The 14252-nt window shown below is 52.8% G+C and overlaps 1 protein-coding gene across 1 annotated transcript in view; it reads left to right on the top strand.

Annotated features, from left to right (window-relative positions):
• The window catches only part of CFAP77 (cilia and flagella associated protein 77), a 133691-nt gene that overhangs the window by 100799 nt on the left and 18640 nt on the right, over positions 1–14252 (top strand). The window contains exons 4-5 of the mRNA XM_068553728.1: positions 4637–4742; positions 8936–9037. Of these exons, the coding sequence (XP_068409829.1) occupies positions 4637–4742; positions 8936–9037 (208 nt within the window). The remainder of the gene's footprint in view (positions 1–4636; positions 4743–8935; positions 9038–14252) is intronic.

The raw sequence follows: 14252 nt of genomic DNA, 5'->3' as shown, positions 1-14252 counted from the left end.
ATAATTACTGAGCGCAGCACCATGCCAGTTCACATCACACAGAAACCATGCCTGCTGGCATTGGTATTCAATGACCAAGACCAGTTATAAACCCATGACAAATGAACAAGAGAGCTTCTGCTTATGAGGGCACCTGGCAAGGGCCGTTTGAGGATGGACTGGTCAGGGAAAAGCCCTCTGAGGAGGTGACCAAACAGCTGAGACCTGAAGGCAAAGGAGGTGCTGAGTGTCAGGGAGGAGTTTGGGGGAGGGAAGGGCTTTGCCGGCCGTAGCTCGGCATCCAGGTTAAGTCTAAGAAATGGGAGGCTGTCAAAGGCATTTTAAGCAAGGGATGATGTGATACGATTTACGTCCTGGGTTTTCCCCATGTCAGACAAGCCTCTCCACCTTTTTATCTGATTTAATGAGCCTGAGCAGAAATGGGCAAAACGTGCTGGACCTCCGTCAGCCAGGCAGGGCTAGGCTGTTGTAACTTCCAAGGTTTGTCAGCTCTTCTCCTGCTCTGAGTGCCAACCACCCCCCCCCACCCCGACCCCGCCCGCCTCTTCCCAGTAATAAGAACCGCTGGCTGGAACAGGACACAAAGATGGTCAGCGAGGCTGCAGGAGGGCTGCGAGGGTGGGTTCGCGGTGATGTGGGCAGTGGGGGCTGCTGGGAAAATAGCTTTTCTGTTGTGAATGGCCTCTTGGGGTAGATCTTGCAAGATTACGCATCTCGTGTCATTAGAAAGCATGGCTATAAATTAGGCTGCTCAGAAGCATGGGGCGTGTAATAATTAAGTAATAAAAGTCACCACAGGGGTAAAGGAACAGGAAAACAAAGAGCCACTGTTTGTAGATGCACTGCAGGCTGCCCTGTAAAGAGACCTCTGAGCTCAAGTGGCATTTCAAAGCCACTGAAGCTCCACTCAAACGGAGTCCCGGATCAGTCTAGTCCCAAAGAGGTCCCCATGGAAGGGAAGTGAACTGTCCTGGGCGCGCAGACAGGGCGGGAGAACGGGAGGGGGCTGGAAGGAGGATGTTTAGGGTCCAGTCCAGCTCTTTGTGGCTGGCTCTGGAGCCACAAAATCCAACCCTTGGACTGGCCCAGCAGGCAGTGGAGGACAATAGGGAAGGGAGAGGACTTGGGCTAAATGACACTTGATACTCAGCTCAAGCCAATTGTTGCCATGTAGGAATGCAGACCCACTTGGCCAGAATGTATACATCTTCAAGACAATCTGGAAAGCTGGGTTTCTTTAACGTAAAATTCCCCAGTTTTTAAGTGTTGACAACAATTTCAAAGACTTTAAAGACCACCGTGCAGACTGTATAAAACACAAAGCCAGAAGCCCCAAGTTTGCAGTCTCGGGTCCTTACTGTATGGGCTTTGGGAGTAGCCTCACTGCTCAGTCCCTCGTTCTCTCGTCTGTGAAATAAGGTCACAGGGGAAGAACAGAGGCTCTGAACTTTTCCGGGGGCATTTGCACCTTTGAAAATGTGATGAAAGCTGTGGGCCCTCTCCGCAGACACGGTGTCTGTACACTCCTGTTCAGAGATGGTGGTCTGCGACTCTGTGGGACTTCCGGGGGGTAAGAGCCCCAGGCCTGGATGACTGATGAGGCCTTAAGCCCCGAAGGGTGGGTCCTGGGCACAGCCTCTCCAGACGCTCCAGACCCTTTGAACCAGAACATGCCTCGAACAAGATCCCCCCGTGATCCACGCTCACGTGACGGTCTGCAAAACGCTGCTGGAAGGCTCCTTCTGCTGTAAAAGACCCAGTGATGTCTGATTTCGGGAACTTCTCTGGACAGCACGCGTCTGCACCACAGTTTCTCTTGGTGTTTCCCAAAGTGTGGGCTGAGGAACTGCCATGTGTTCATTTCCTGGGGCCACCGTAACAAATGACCACAAACCTGGTGGCTTCAAACAACAGAAATGTATTTTTCTTGCATCTGGCCGTTCTGGGGACCAGAAGTCCGAAACTGAGGTGCTGGCCGGGCGGTGCTCCCTCCAAAGGCTCTAGTGGAGAATCTTGCCTGGACTCTTCCAGCTTGCGGGGGCCCCAGGCGTTCTCTGGCTTTTCTCTGCCTCTGTCTTCGCCTCACCCTCTCCTCTTCCCTGTATCTCCGATTCTGTGTATATTTTATGAGGACACTTGTCATTAGATTGAAGGCCTACCCCCAAAGCGATTTACATACTGTTAATCCCATCTCGAGAGCCTTAACTTGACTACATCTGCAAAAGCCCCTTTTCCAAATAAAGTCATATTCACAGGTTCCGGAAGTTAAGATGGAAACATTTGGGAGGGCACCATTCAACCCACTCAACCTGTATCAGAACTACTTCCTATATTTGCTAAAAATATTCTTTCTTGGGCCTCACCCCCAGGCTTCCTGGATCAGAACCTCTGGGGAGGGGGCCCCGGTGATTTTTATGCACAGTAAAATGTGAGACCCTCTGGTCCAGAAATATGGGGAGGCAGTCAGCTTGGACCTGAGCTGAGTGATGGAGGAGGTGATAAAGACCATTTGTGATCACAAGGAAGATGAGAAAGAAGTGAGCAGGGAAAACAATGAGCTTTATTCCCTGGATTTTTCCTCTTTGTCTTTTTACTTCTTATTATGAAAAATTTCAAACATGCACAAAAGTGTAGCAAATAGGATAATACACATCCATGATCAACCCTCATCACACAGCTTCAACCACTCTCGATTCATTCTGTCACTCTTGTTTCATTTTTTTACTTTGTTATTTTAGTTTACTGTGCTTTATTTTTTGCTGGAGGGTGTTTTTAAAGCAAATTCTAAACTACACGAATTTTACCTCCAAACCCTTCAGTAGGTGTTTCTAACATTAAGACGTAAAGCAACCACAATATCATTGTCACACTCAACACAATTAGCACTATTTCCTCGTGGCTTCTCAAACTCAGCTAGTGTTCACTTTTCCCTCAAAAAATACCTTTCCCCGGTTGGTTTGTTTGCCAGGATCTGAACAAGGTCCACATATTGCCTTTGGCTGATGTATTTCTTAAGTCACTTTTGATCGATATCACTTCCTCATCCTCCCCTTTCTTCAATGTCCTTTGTTGAAGTGACTGAGTCATTTGTCCTGTAGAATGTCCCACACTCCAGACGTGGCAAACAGCATCCTCATGGTGGTGTTTACCATGCTCCTTTTCCCCCTGCATTTCCTGTAAATCATGGTAGTTGGGCTGAGAGCTGTGTGTCCAAAATGGCACACTGGTCCTCGTGGCTATTGAGCCCTTGGCATGTGGCTGGTGGCACTAAGGAACTGAATCTTCCATTTTATTTAAACTAATTTAAATTCAAATATCCAAACAACCTTTTAAATACCCCATTCCTATCTTTAATTATATGTTGACATGATAATATTTTGGATATTTTGGGTTAATAAAATGCATTAGTAAAATTAATTCCACCTGTTTCTTTTTACTCTTTTTAACATGGCTACTGGAAGAATTTTAGTTACATGGCGGCCCGCATAATATCTCCATTTGACAGTTCTGGTCTAGAAGTCTGATTTCCATTGGGCTCACTTTGGGGTTTGTTTCCCCCAAAGTATTTGGTGGGTGGTGCTACATACCTCCTATTAATCACTCCCAGCCCCACATCTGTCACTTTCAGTGATGGTAAGATTGATCACTTGGGTAAATTTTATGTTATGCGTATTTACCACAATAAAAACAAATTGATCCTTTGGTTCAGCTGCTGTAGCCTGACCCATCCATTGTAAAGTTCCCCATCAGCCTTCCACCTAATCATTGATTATTACCTAAATCCATTATTTCATTAGGCGTTGCAAAGTAATGATTCTCGTCCCCCAATTCTGTCCTTCCTCCTGCATTTTATTAGCTTTGGTTCTTCTATAAAGAACTTTTCCTCATCACCTATTAGGTTCCCTTGAGAGGGTCTCTCACACACAGTGCTGCCCCACTGCTCTGGGACCTTAGGATGGGGATGATAAAAGTACCCACTTTACAGTGCTGTGAGGAGTGGGGCATGCAAAATGCTCTACACAGGGTAAGTTCTCCTTGGCTGGAGACCCTTGTCAAAGAGAACTAGAGCGGAGGCTAAAGGCAGTAAAGACGGATTTTATTCAGTACTATTGCAAAGGGGAAAGTGACCTCGCTCAATTCTGAATACAACACAAGTGGGGATTTATAGCCAAGGAGCAGAGTGGATGGAAAATTACTACGAGGAGACTTCAAGGGTAGGGGGATTCTTACTAAACTGACTTAATAGGACTCTTGGTAAAGGCAGGCCAAGGTGATCAGATATCAAGGGCGGGGGGATTGACCTAGCAGGGTTCTTTGCTAAGGCTGACTTCATCCGGCCAAAGATAGGTCCCAAGAACGAGGCCTAATCAAAAAGAGGGCTCTGAGAAGCCTGCCTAAAATCTGGTCAAGGAGAGAGTCTGTCACCATGCCAGGCCCAGCACTTGGTTGGTGGACAGTAAATGTTTGTTGAACAACTCACACGAGGCACCGTTTCTTCCACGGCTGCAGAAGGGCCAGAGAGAGACTCTCACAGCCTTGGGGAGAACACTTTGCCTTGTAGCCCTGGGTCAGGTGGGCAGCCTCTGGGGAGGGGGGCCTTCCCCAACCTCAAGCCTATCTGACTTCTTCCCCACAGGCCTTCCACCCCCTTCTTTGATCTGCTGCAGCATCGGTACCAGCAGCTATGGGTGCAGGAACAAAAGGCCAACCAGAAAGCCATTAAACTGGAGAAAAAGCATAAGGTAAATGCAGTGCTCACTCCAGAGTGGATGACTGATGGGCTGGGAGGGAAGAGAGGGGAGGGGCTGGGGGAGGCAGAGCCAAAGCTCAAAAGGATGCCGCCTGCGCATGTTTATTGCTGGGGTGTGGGCAGGGCTGGGGAAACAAGTTGCTTGTTGCTTTGCTGAAAGGGTCTCGGTGATGGTCAGGTTCAACCCCGACTTAAGCCCTGCCGGCATCACCAGTAAACTGGCCCTGTGTGCCTCTGGGGCAGGATCGGGACCCCATCTCCCGATTCCCGTCTGGGGATGGTCCCACCAAACTCCGCGTGACCCCACACATCTGGAAACCAGATTGTCCACGGATCTGACCTGGCCCGGACAGAAATGTGCCCCGGTCTGTCTATAAAGAAAAGGCTAGGAAGGCAAAGTCCAAAGAGAAAAACCCACTTCTGGGAGGGTTCCATAAAGAACGCATTTTATGAAACGTTAGGATACATTTTGTTTCAAGTGGGTGACTAAGCCCCATGCTAACCGCTCCACGTACATCACACACATCATCTTATTTGCGCTGGATGCAAGCCTGTGAGCTGGGTGTCACCCTAGTTCCCAGGCATGGAAATCGGGGCCCAGAGTGGTGGTGCCCACACTGGGAAATTTGAGCTGAGGACAGAATGACACCCAAGCACCAGCAATTGTTAATAGTGTGCGTCGTGAGATTTTTACCTGGAAAAATATCTTTAGCTGTGAATTTGCATTGTCACTTGCATTTGAAGATACTAAACGTGGTACTCCCTTTAAAATAGTCTGAGAGGGCTTCCCTGGTGGCACAGGGGTTAAGAATCCGCCTGCCAATGCAGGGGACATGGGTTCGAGCCCTGGTTCGGGAAGATCCCACATGTCGCGGAGCAACTAAGCCCGTTCGCCACAACTACTGAGCCTGTGCGCTAGAGCCTACGAGCCACAACAACTGAGCCCGCGTGCCACAACTACTGAGCCCACGCGCCTAGAGCCCGTGCTCCGCAACAAGAGAAGCCACCGCAATGAGAAGCCCGCGCACCGCAGCGAAGAGTAGCCCCCGCTCACTGCAACTGGTGAAAGCCCGCGTGCAGCAACGAAGACCCAACGCAGCCAAAAATAAATAAATAAATTTATTTTAAAAAGTTTAAAAAGTAAAAAAGTGTTTTAAAAAAAAAATAGTCTGAGGTTTGGACTTTTGGAGCACTCAGGTTGGTCTCTTCTCCAGTAGATCCGGATCAATCACGGTAAAATCAGAATTGCTTTATGCTCACAGAGTGCTGTATAGATTTCATTAGAAGCACAGCTTTAGTGTCTTTGGTTTTTGCAACGATCTCACCAATGCCGTCCCTCCTCCAGACTCCGTGCAGAGAACTGGATCCAGCACGCACCCTGTGTTCATGCCTTTTGCCCTCCCGGACACCCCATGAGGTCCGAGTGTCATCAGAGCATTCAGTTTGTTTCATTTTCAGATGGAGGAACTCAGTCTCAGAGAGGTTAAGTGACTGGCCAAAGGTCCCAGCCAAGTCAGGACCCAGGTGTGTCCCGCCCCAAAGTCCAGGCTTTTCCTGATGGTGAGGTCCCACTCTTGCTGATTACGGGAAAGCTTAGGATTCAGCAACGGTGACTGTGATGTTCTAGGGACAAACTGGGGAGTGGAAAAGTCTTATCAGGGATCCCGGCACCCTTGGGACCGGCCAGGAAAAGCTGCTGGGTGGAGGGGCCCAGGGCTCCCCAGGCCCAGCCAGGAGCCAAGGCCCCTCCTGGCTGTTGTCAGCGGCGGGTGGAGTCCGAGACAACTACTCATTTAGGAGCAGAGCGTTGTAATAATACTTTAAAGCAGCCCATGACTAGCTTATTTGTTAATGGCTCCAGAAGGAGTCAGCTCACTATGGTAACGACCAGTTTCCGAGGGAGCGTCGCCGTTACACGCTGCTGCTTTATAGCTCCAATCCAGAGTCCTGTTTTTAATTAGCAGCTATTTTGCGACAGCTCAGAGTGTCCCAGGTCCCCGGAATCCCGAGCCTCCGAAGACACATCTTCTGAGTCTAGAGACAATCTCACAGCCAGTGCCCCTCCGTTTTCAGCAGAGCACCCCTTAAGCAGCCACTGGCTGGGGACTGGTGCCAGCCTGGGGGGGTGTGAATTTGAGTGAGTCACTGCTTTGCTGGGGTCTCAGTGACCTCACTGGGCCAAAAAGGGGGTCAGATTAAATGGGGGCCTGCAGAGCTGGGCCCAGCACATAGTGGGCACTCAGAAAATACTTGTGCAAACTATCCCCAGAGTTCTCTTCCTGTTCCAAGATTCTCTGTGACTATCAAACGGCTACAAACACCCAGACCCACCAATGGCTGAGGTTCTGATAAACAATTTACTAGGGTTGATAAGACCTTTGATTTACAAGGTCAAATTGCCCCCATCCTAGGAGAAGCTTGTCTCTTCAGCATCTCAGGATGTCCTGGATTTTGGAAGATGATGACCTCAAATGAAATTTTTGGAAACAGCTTCCATTTAGTGAGCAATCATCTTGGACCAGACACTCTGCTCAAAGCTAACAACTCCGCAAATCCTACAAGCACCTGTTTTGTTAGGCATCGGTACCCCCATTGCCTGCAGAGGAAACTGAGGTTTGGAAAGGTGACAAGACTTGCCTTCATCCCTCCAATTCTGAAGGCCAGCTCATTAACCCCTGGCTGGACAGCCTCTTGGCTTTGGTTCGAAGATGAAGTTTCAAAGCTGTTCTAGAAAGCGGAGAGGAGAGCTGATCCAAACGGCTTGTAAGTTATCCACAGACGCATTCAATAAAATTAATATGATTGATTAACAACATAAATCAATAAAAGGGGTTCGACGGGGTGGTGGCATCTTCAGTTAAGCTCAGGTCAGCTTTTATTTGTCGGTTGCACTGTCTGCCCTGCGTCCTCTCTCACACCCCCTTCTGCAGTGGCCCATCCATCCTCTCTGGGTCACTTGGGTACCAGTGGATCATCCAGCTCATCCGCTCTGGGTGTGAGGCTCCAACTGGTTACACTGAGGCTGTAGTTATAAACAAGAAGCCCCTGTTTACCTGTTAACTCCCCTAGAGGGGGTTGAATCTTGACAAGGATCACAGCCGTGGGCCAAGGTCTGACTGTGTATGGAATTCCCCGGGGCACACATTGAAAATGCAGACTCCAGGGCCCCTCCCCCTGTGGTGGTAAGGTTGGAGGCCTGGGACCCTGTGTTAGTCTGCTGGGGTGACCATAGCAAAATACAATGGACCGGGTGGCTTAAACAACAGAAATCTTGGAGGCTGGAAGTCCAAGATCAAGGTGCCAGCAGAGTTGGCGTCTCTGGAGGCTTCTCTCCTTGGCCTGAAGATGGCCGCCTCCTCACCATGTCCTCACATGGCCTTTCCTGTGTGGACAAGCCTGGTGTCTCTCCTCTTCTTAGAAGGACACCTGTCCTATTGGATCACAGCCCCACCCGATGACCTCCCTGAACCTTAATCATCTCCTTAAAGGCCCATCTCCAAATACAGTCACAACTGGGGGTTAGGGCTTCAACATATGAATTTGGAGGGGAATGCAATTCAGTCCACAGTAGACCCCATGAGCTACAGGACCCGAATTATGGGCTTGCCGACCTCCGTTCGTGGGCACGGGGCGTGCAGTTAAGGAGGCGCGGGACCGCCTCTGTGCCTCTGAAATCCCACCCACAGAGACCTCGAAGGCTCTGACCCAAGCCCCCAAATTCCTCCCCCGGTAAGGAGTCCTCCGTCCCCTTCCACGAGCAGACCGTGCTGAGGACCTGCTCCACAGAATGGCAACAAGCCATCGAATCATTCATTCTCCATTCAGACACTGTGGCGTCCATGGTAACCACCAGGGCTGTGTTAGCCACTGAGAAAATTACAAGGGTGTCTGGGACACACCCCTGCCCTCAAGGTGGCTGCATGTCAGGACCCAGAGAGTTCTAGGGCCGAACCTGAAACCAAAATAACACGCTCTCAGCGTCCCATGGTCCCACCCCCAAGTCCACTGTGGTCACAGGCAGGGCCAGGGGTGCAGGTGCACTGAAATCAGACAGGGAGAAGGGCCAGAGCCAGGAGGAAAGTGACGCATGGGTCTGCCACACCAGGAATCCCAACTCTTCGTGGTGGCTCGGGCTTCTCCAGGGAGCCGGTGACCATCTTGCCTTGGCATTTCTCTGGCCTGCAGGTGATCCTCGGGAAACTGTATGAGACCCGGAGCAGTCAGCTGAGGAAGTACAAGCCGCCTGTGAAGCTGGACGCCCTCTGGCACATGCCTCACTTCCAGAAGGTCAGTCTCGCCTCCACCTGCCCCTTCCTGCACCCAGCGGGGGATGCCCCTCACCTTGACTGGTCTTTACCTGTCCTCTAGACCGTAGAGTTCTGTGGGCTTCTACCCATCGACTGGCGTAACAATAATAATAATAATAATAGCAACAGCAATGACTAACATTTTGGAGCCCTTCCTAAGTGCCAGGCACTGAGCTCCACTTCATTGACTCTTCCCGCACATGGAAGTGGGGAGCTGCTGCAATCACCCCCATTTCACAGACAGGAAGCATGGAGAACACTGGTGAGGGCAGCCTCGGGCCGAAGCTGGGCCATCTGACCTCGGAGTCTGGGTGTCTGTCCACTGGAGCGGACGCTGTCTGGACCAAAACCCCCTCTACTGATGGGGTCATTGCATCACATCCTACACCGGGGACCTGGGGGTGCAAGACAGCCCGATGCCATCAGCACTAAACCTCCCGTAGGGGGGCATCCCTGGGGAGATGGAGCAGATGTCTCCTGTGGGCTGTCATGCACCCAGAAAGATCTCGCACCCACCATGCTCCGGCCTCAGGACTGACCCAGTGTCCATTCGGCCACGTAGGCCTGTCACACGGTGACGGGGCTTCTTCTTCAGCAGCTTTTAGCAGAAGAAGAAGGAGGAAGAGCCGGGGCCATTGTCAGAGGAGGGGAACCGGGAGACTTGGGGACAGTGCCACGGGATGGTGGGGGCTGTGCATGCCCAGCTCGGGCACAGGGAGCCTTTCTAGGGACCACCAGGGCCACGCCTGGTCCCGGGAAGACAGCCGCACGAAGCCGCATTCCCAGCCAGCCCAGGCCCGGCCTCTGTGTAGAGTTAAACTGCAGTTTAGACAGTGAAGGGGCCCATGCCTTCCTGAACCTAATGCAATCGAGCAGGCTGCCAGAGAAGCCCGCTAGCCCCCCTTGATGTTGCTCTCATGTCCTGCCCAAGTGGCCTCCATCAGCATGTGTCAGTGGCCAACTGCCCCGCCACTCATCAGCCCGTGCTGTCCCTGCGCACGCGGGCGGAACTGGGCACCGAGCGGGAAGAGCCGGGAGCCACCGAGCTGCTGCCCCGTTATCACTCCTCCGCCCCGGCCTGGGCGGCGCCCCTCGCCTTTGGTTCCTCCGCCTCCCCCAATTTCCTGCCTTTTTATCCACACCCCTCCTCCCCTTTCTCTGCCTCTCACACTCGGGAGTTTCGCCTACAGCCTCCTGCCTGGCCCGTCCTTCTGTTGACTTTCCTCTTCTGCTCTTTTCTCTCTGATTTTCCTGATGTTTGACGTCCATGGGGGATGCAGGCATCCTGGGAACCCTGCCCAGGAAGGGATGGGACCCATGGCTCCCCGGGCACGAGATGCCCTGCCAGCAGTCCGCTCTACAGCACTGACCCCCAGCCCCTCTCAGCCCCCTTGTCTCCGATTTAGAATCTACAATTAGCTCCCAACCCAATGGACCCAGGAGGGCTCAGGTGGTCTCCCCCCAGCCCATCGGAGCAAGGAAAGGCCCCCCTCCCACCTCCACCACCCCCACCCCAGGTAACACGGATTCTGCTGTGTCAGGAGCCCTTGTCTCACCCGCAGGTAACCCCGCAGCCTGGCCCGGAGTAGATTGGAAATCCAGATGTAAATGAGTTTCTATTTCTAAAAGAGGGGATTTGACTCAGCTGAGCTCAGGTCTCTTCCAGTCTTTAGACTGTTGTTACAAATTACCGTTAGGAACACGGTGGCCCACCTGTGATGCCACCCCTCTGTTTGTGCTAAGTCGTTATTTCACACACACATCCTTATCCGAGTTGTACTGAGGACAGGCGGAGGTGGTTTTCATTTTCCTTGCCCAGCAAGTGGCTTGGCCTGGAACCCAGGTTCCTCTGACTGCAGGGCCCGAGCTCAAAGGCACTATCCATTGTGTCATAGAAATAACGAGAAACAGAATAAAAATGCAAGCCCCGGGATTTATCGGGTGATTTTTCATCTTTCCTGGGGATGTTCACGGGCTTCTGGAAGTTCAGCTGCAGGAATCTCAGAGCAGGGCTGGTCCCTGGGTGCCACGCAGTACAGCCCAGCAGAGGCGCTTAGAGCCCCAGGGCGCTGCCGCCACCGCCGCGACCCTCGGTGCCCTCCCCGTTGGGAAATACCACCCAGGAACAGTATTTATTGAGCTCTTACTGTGTGCCAAGTGCTGGACATGCATTATCTCCTAGATATAATATCCTCATTCTAGTGACTCGGAGACTGAGGCTCAGAGAGGGGAAGGAACTGGCCCTGTGAGAAGGGAGTGCTGGCCTGATCCGGGGCCTCTTCTCTGTCCTCCTGAGGACACCATCCCTCACCTCCTGGGCCCCAGCAAAGGGCTCCTTTACCCCTTTGAGGCACGTCGCCACATTGCAATTCATTACTTAACCAGGCCATTCGTTGTTCAATGTCCATCTTCCCCCGTAAAGTGCGAGCCCACAAGGACATGTCTGTTGTGTCTCCACTGTGTCCCCGGAGCCCAGCCCAGGGCCTGGCACCCAGCAGGTGGCCAGTAAATGTCTGTGGGATGGATGAATGAAGGAGCGCATGAACGAATGAATCACCAGTGCAGCCCAGGACGACAGACGAATTTAAAAGCCTTTCACAGACCCGACGAAACCCCCTTCCCAACCTAAAGGTCCCAGCGCCCACAAGCTGCAGCAGCCACCGGAGGGGTCTGGACTCGGAAGGGGCGTGGCCAGAGCTGCTCCTCCCGCAGGGGGATTACTGCTGTTGAGGCCCCGGGAGGGTCTTTGCGTCTCGTGTCTGTGCCGATCCGCCCGGCCCCCCTTCCCCACCCGGCCCCATTATGAAAGGAAAAAGCGCTTCCAAAAAAGTGGAATCTGTCACGGTGATGGATAACCTAAATGGACTCTCCCAGCTCGCGAACAGATGTCTACGCTGAACTCTGTCAGAAATAATTAAACACCTTTCACACGGAAAAGCAGCAGGCAGGGCGCGGGTGCTCCCGGGCTGGGTGAGCGCTCAGCGAGCTGGCTTTCCATCCATCCCCACCCGGCACCGCACGGGGCACCTCCGGATCTGGGCCCAGAGGGACCAAGGAAAGGAGCAGAAACATCCCTCGGTGGGGTTCCCCATCCGGCCACACGGGGTCCCGCGCTATCTCCCAGTCTGTGCGACCAGCAATTGCCACGCGAGGGCCAGTGCCCAGAGGGAGGGTTAGCCGACAGCTGGCGAGTGGCCTTTCTGCCAGGATGTTCATAACAGGCCGCCAGCCAGCCCCCAGGCCTGGGCCAGCGGCTGGACCTCCCTGGGGCTCAGTTTCCCCACCTGAAAATGAGGGGGGAGCACTCGTTCTTGAGGGTCTCTTCCAACCCAAGGTTCCATGACCAAGGAGCCACGTGGTGTGAGGCACGGGGTCTCGTGGAGGCCGCAGACCCCCGACCCAGAGTGAACTGGGACACGTTCTCATTTCGGGGACAGGACATGAACTCATTGCCTCGTTCCTGAGTGGGGGGACCCTGGGCTTGGGGCCGCACCCTCTGTGCCTGGTGGGCCGGGCTTTCTCTGTGCCCCCCCTCTGCAAGGCATGCTGGGGGCCAGCCGGGAGGGAGGAGGGGGCGGCGCTGTATGTCTGTGTGCACGTGACTCCAGGGTCAGCCAGACCTGGGCCACGTGGTGGCCTGGCCATTCCTGACCTGTCACGTGGCTTGACCTGTCCAAGGCCCCATTTCCTCTTCGGTCAAGTGGACCAGTGAGGCTCCCCTGGCAGGGCTGTTTGATGAGAACACGTGTACAGTGTTTAGCAGAGCGCCGGACCCTTATCAAGCCACCAATAAATGACAGCTGCCATGATGGTGGTCCTGGTGATCACTCATTCATTCACTCACTCATTCATTCATTCACAAATCTTATCTCGGAGCACCTTTGCGTCAGACCCTGTTCTCAGCACTGATCATATACTACTTACTGTAGGGCTGCTGGCGACAGGCAAGGAGTGAGGTGCACAGACGGACGGGCGGACAGATAACTGAGCAGGTGGACCGCTAGACGGGGAAGTCTGGAGAAGCGCCAGCCCCAGGCGTCCAGTTCTCACGCCCGAAATGCTGGGGAGATGTCCACCTGAGCTGGCAGCCCCGAGTTTGGGGGTGGGGATGACCTCCCACAACGATAACCCCATCAGCACAATGCTGACTCGGGTTGGCCCACCCTGTTCTGCCTTTTGTGTCCCCGGGCGGGGTTGGGGGGGGGGGGACCAGGCATCCCAGCTCACCCAGGACAGCCCTCCTTGGGTCTGGTTGGGAGGCAGATTAAGTAACAGCACCCCCTCTGCTCTCAAAAGTGACCCAATCGGAACCATATAGTCTATGGTCTCCTGGTCTGAAATCAAGAAAAACAGACGGTTTATCCCCCTTTACAAAAAGACTGCCAGTGATAACGGCCCAAAGACAGAGGGGCGGGTGCCCCCAAATATTTACAGCAGCACTGATAGTGGTGAAAGGCTGGACGTCGCAGGCAAGTAATGGCTTAGATACGTGTTGGGAGATATTACACAGATATCGCAGAGATAATATACGACATCATGAAATATTATACAGCCACTGAGAATATTGACTTCAGCCTGTACTTATTGACACTTTAATCATCTTTTCCCACTTTAATAATAATTTCCCCACATATTACTGGGGGGAAGAACGTGTGCTGCGTGACCCTGTCTGGATGGAGGCACCCACACACCACGCGGGGGTCTATGCTCCAGGACAGACGTCCGGAAGGAGGGGCCCCGAGTAGCAGCAGCTGGGATCCCTGGGGTGAGCTGGAGGCTATTTTACTTTCTCTGATGCTCTTTTCTGCATTGTTTCCATTTTTATAATGAGTACCTGTAACTTTTACGAAAGCAGTAAGGTTTATTTATTTTTTCAATGTTTTTAAAGGATGGGGGCTCTACATCCTTCCCCAGGGTGCCTGTCCCTGTGCTCAAGCCCCTTTCAGGCCTGCTCCTCCCTACGGCTCACCGAGCACTCCCCGTGCTGCCGGCCAAGCCTGCTTTCTCCTGTTCAGTTTCCATCAGGCATGAAGGTCAGAGGCTGGCGCTCAGTCCCAGTCGTGAAAGCGGCTGACTTGCGGAGTCTGGATCTCACTGGCCAGGTCCGTGTTATAATTGGAGATCCAAGATCCATTTTAGAGGGGGGTTTGCCCAAGCATCTCGGGGTCTCCGCTTCAACCCGAACACTCCGCCTC

Source organism: Eschrichtius robustus, chromosome 10, assembly GCF_028021215.1.
Source record: "Eschrichtius robustus isolate mEscRob2 chromosome 10, mEscRob2.pri, whole genome shotgun sequence".
Classification (NCBI taxonomy): domain Eukaryota; kingdom Metazoa; phylum Chordata; class Mammalia; order Artiodactyla; family Eschrichtiidae; genus Eschrichtius; species Eschrichtius robustus.
Note: the sequence above shows the minus strand (reverse complement) of the source record. Positions and strands in the feature narration are given on the sequence as shown.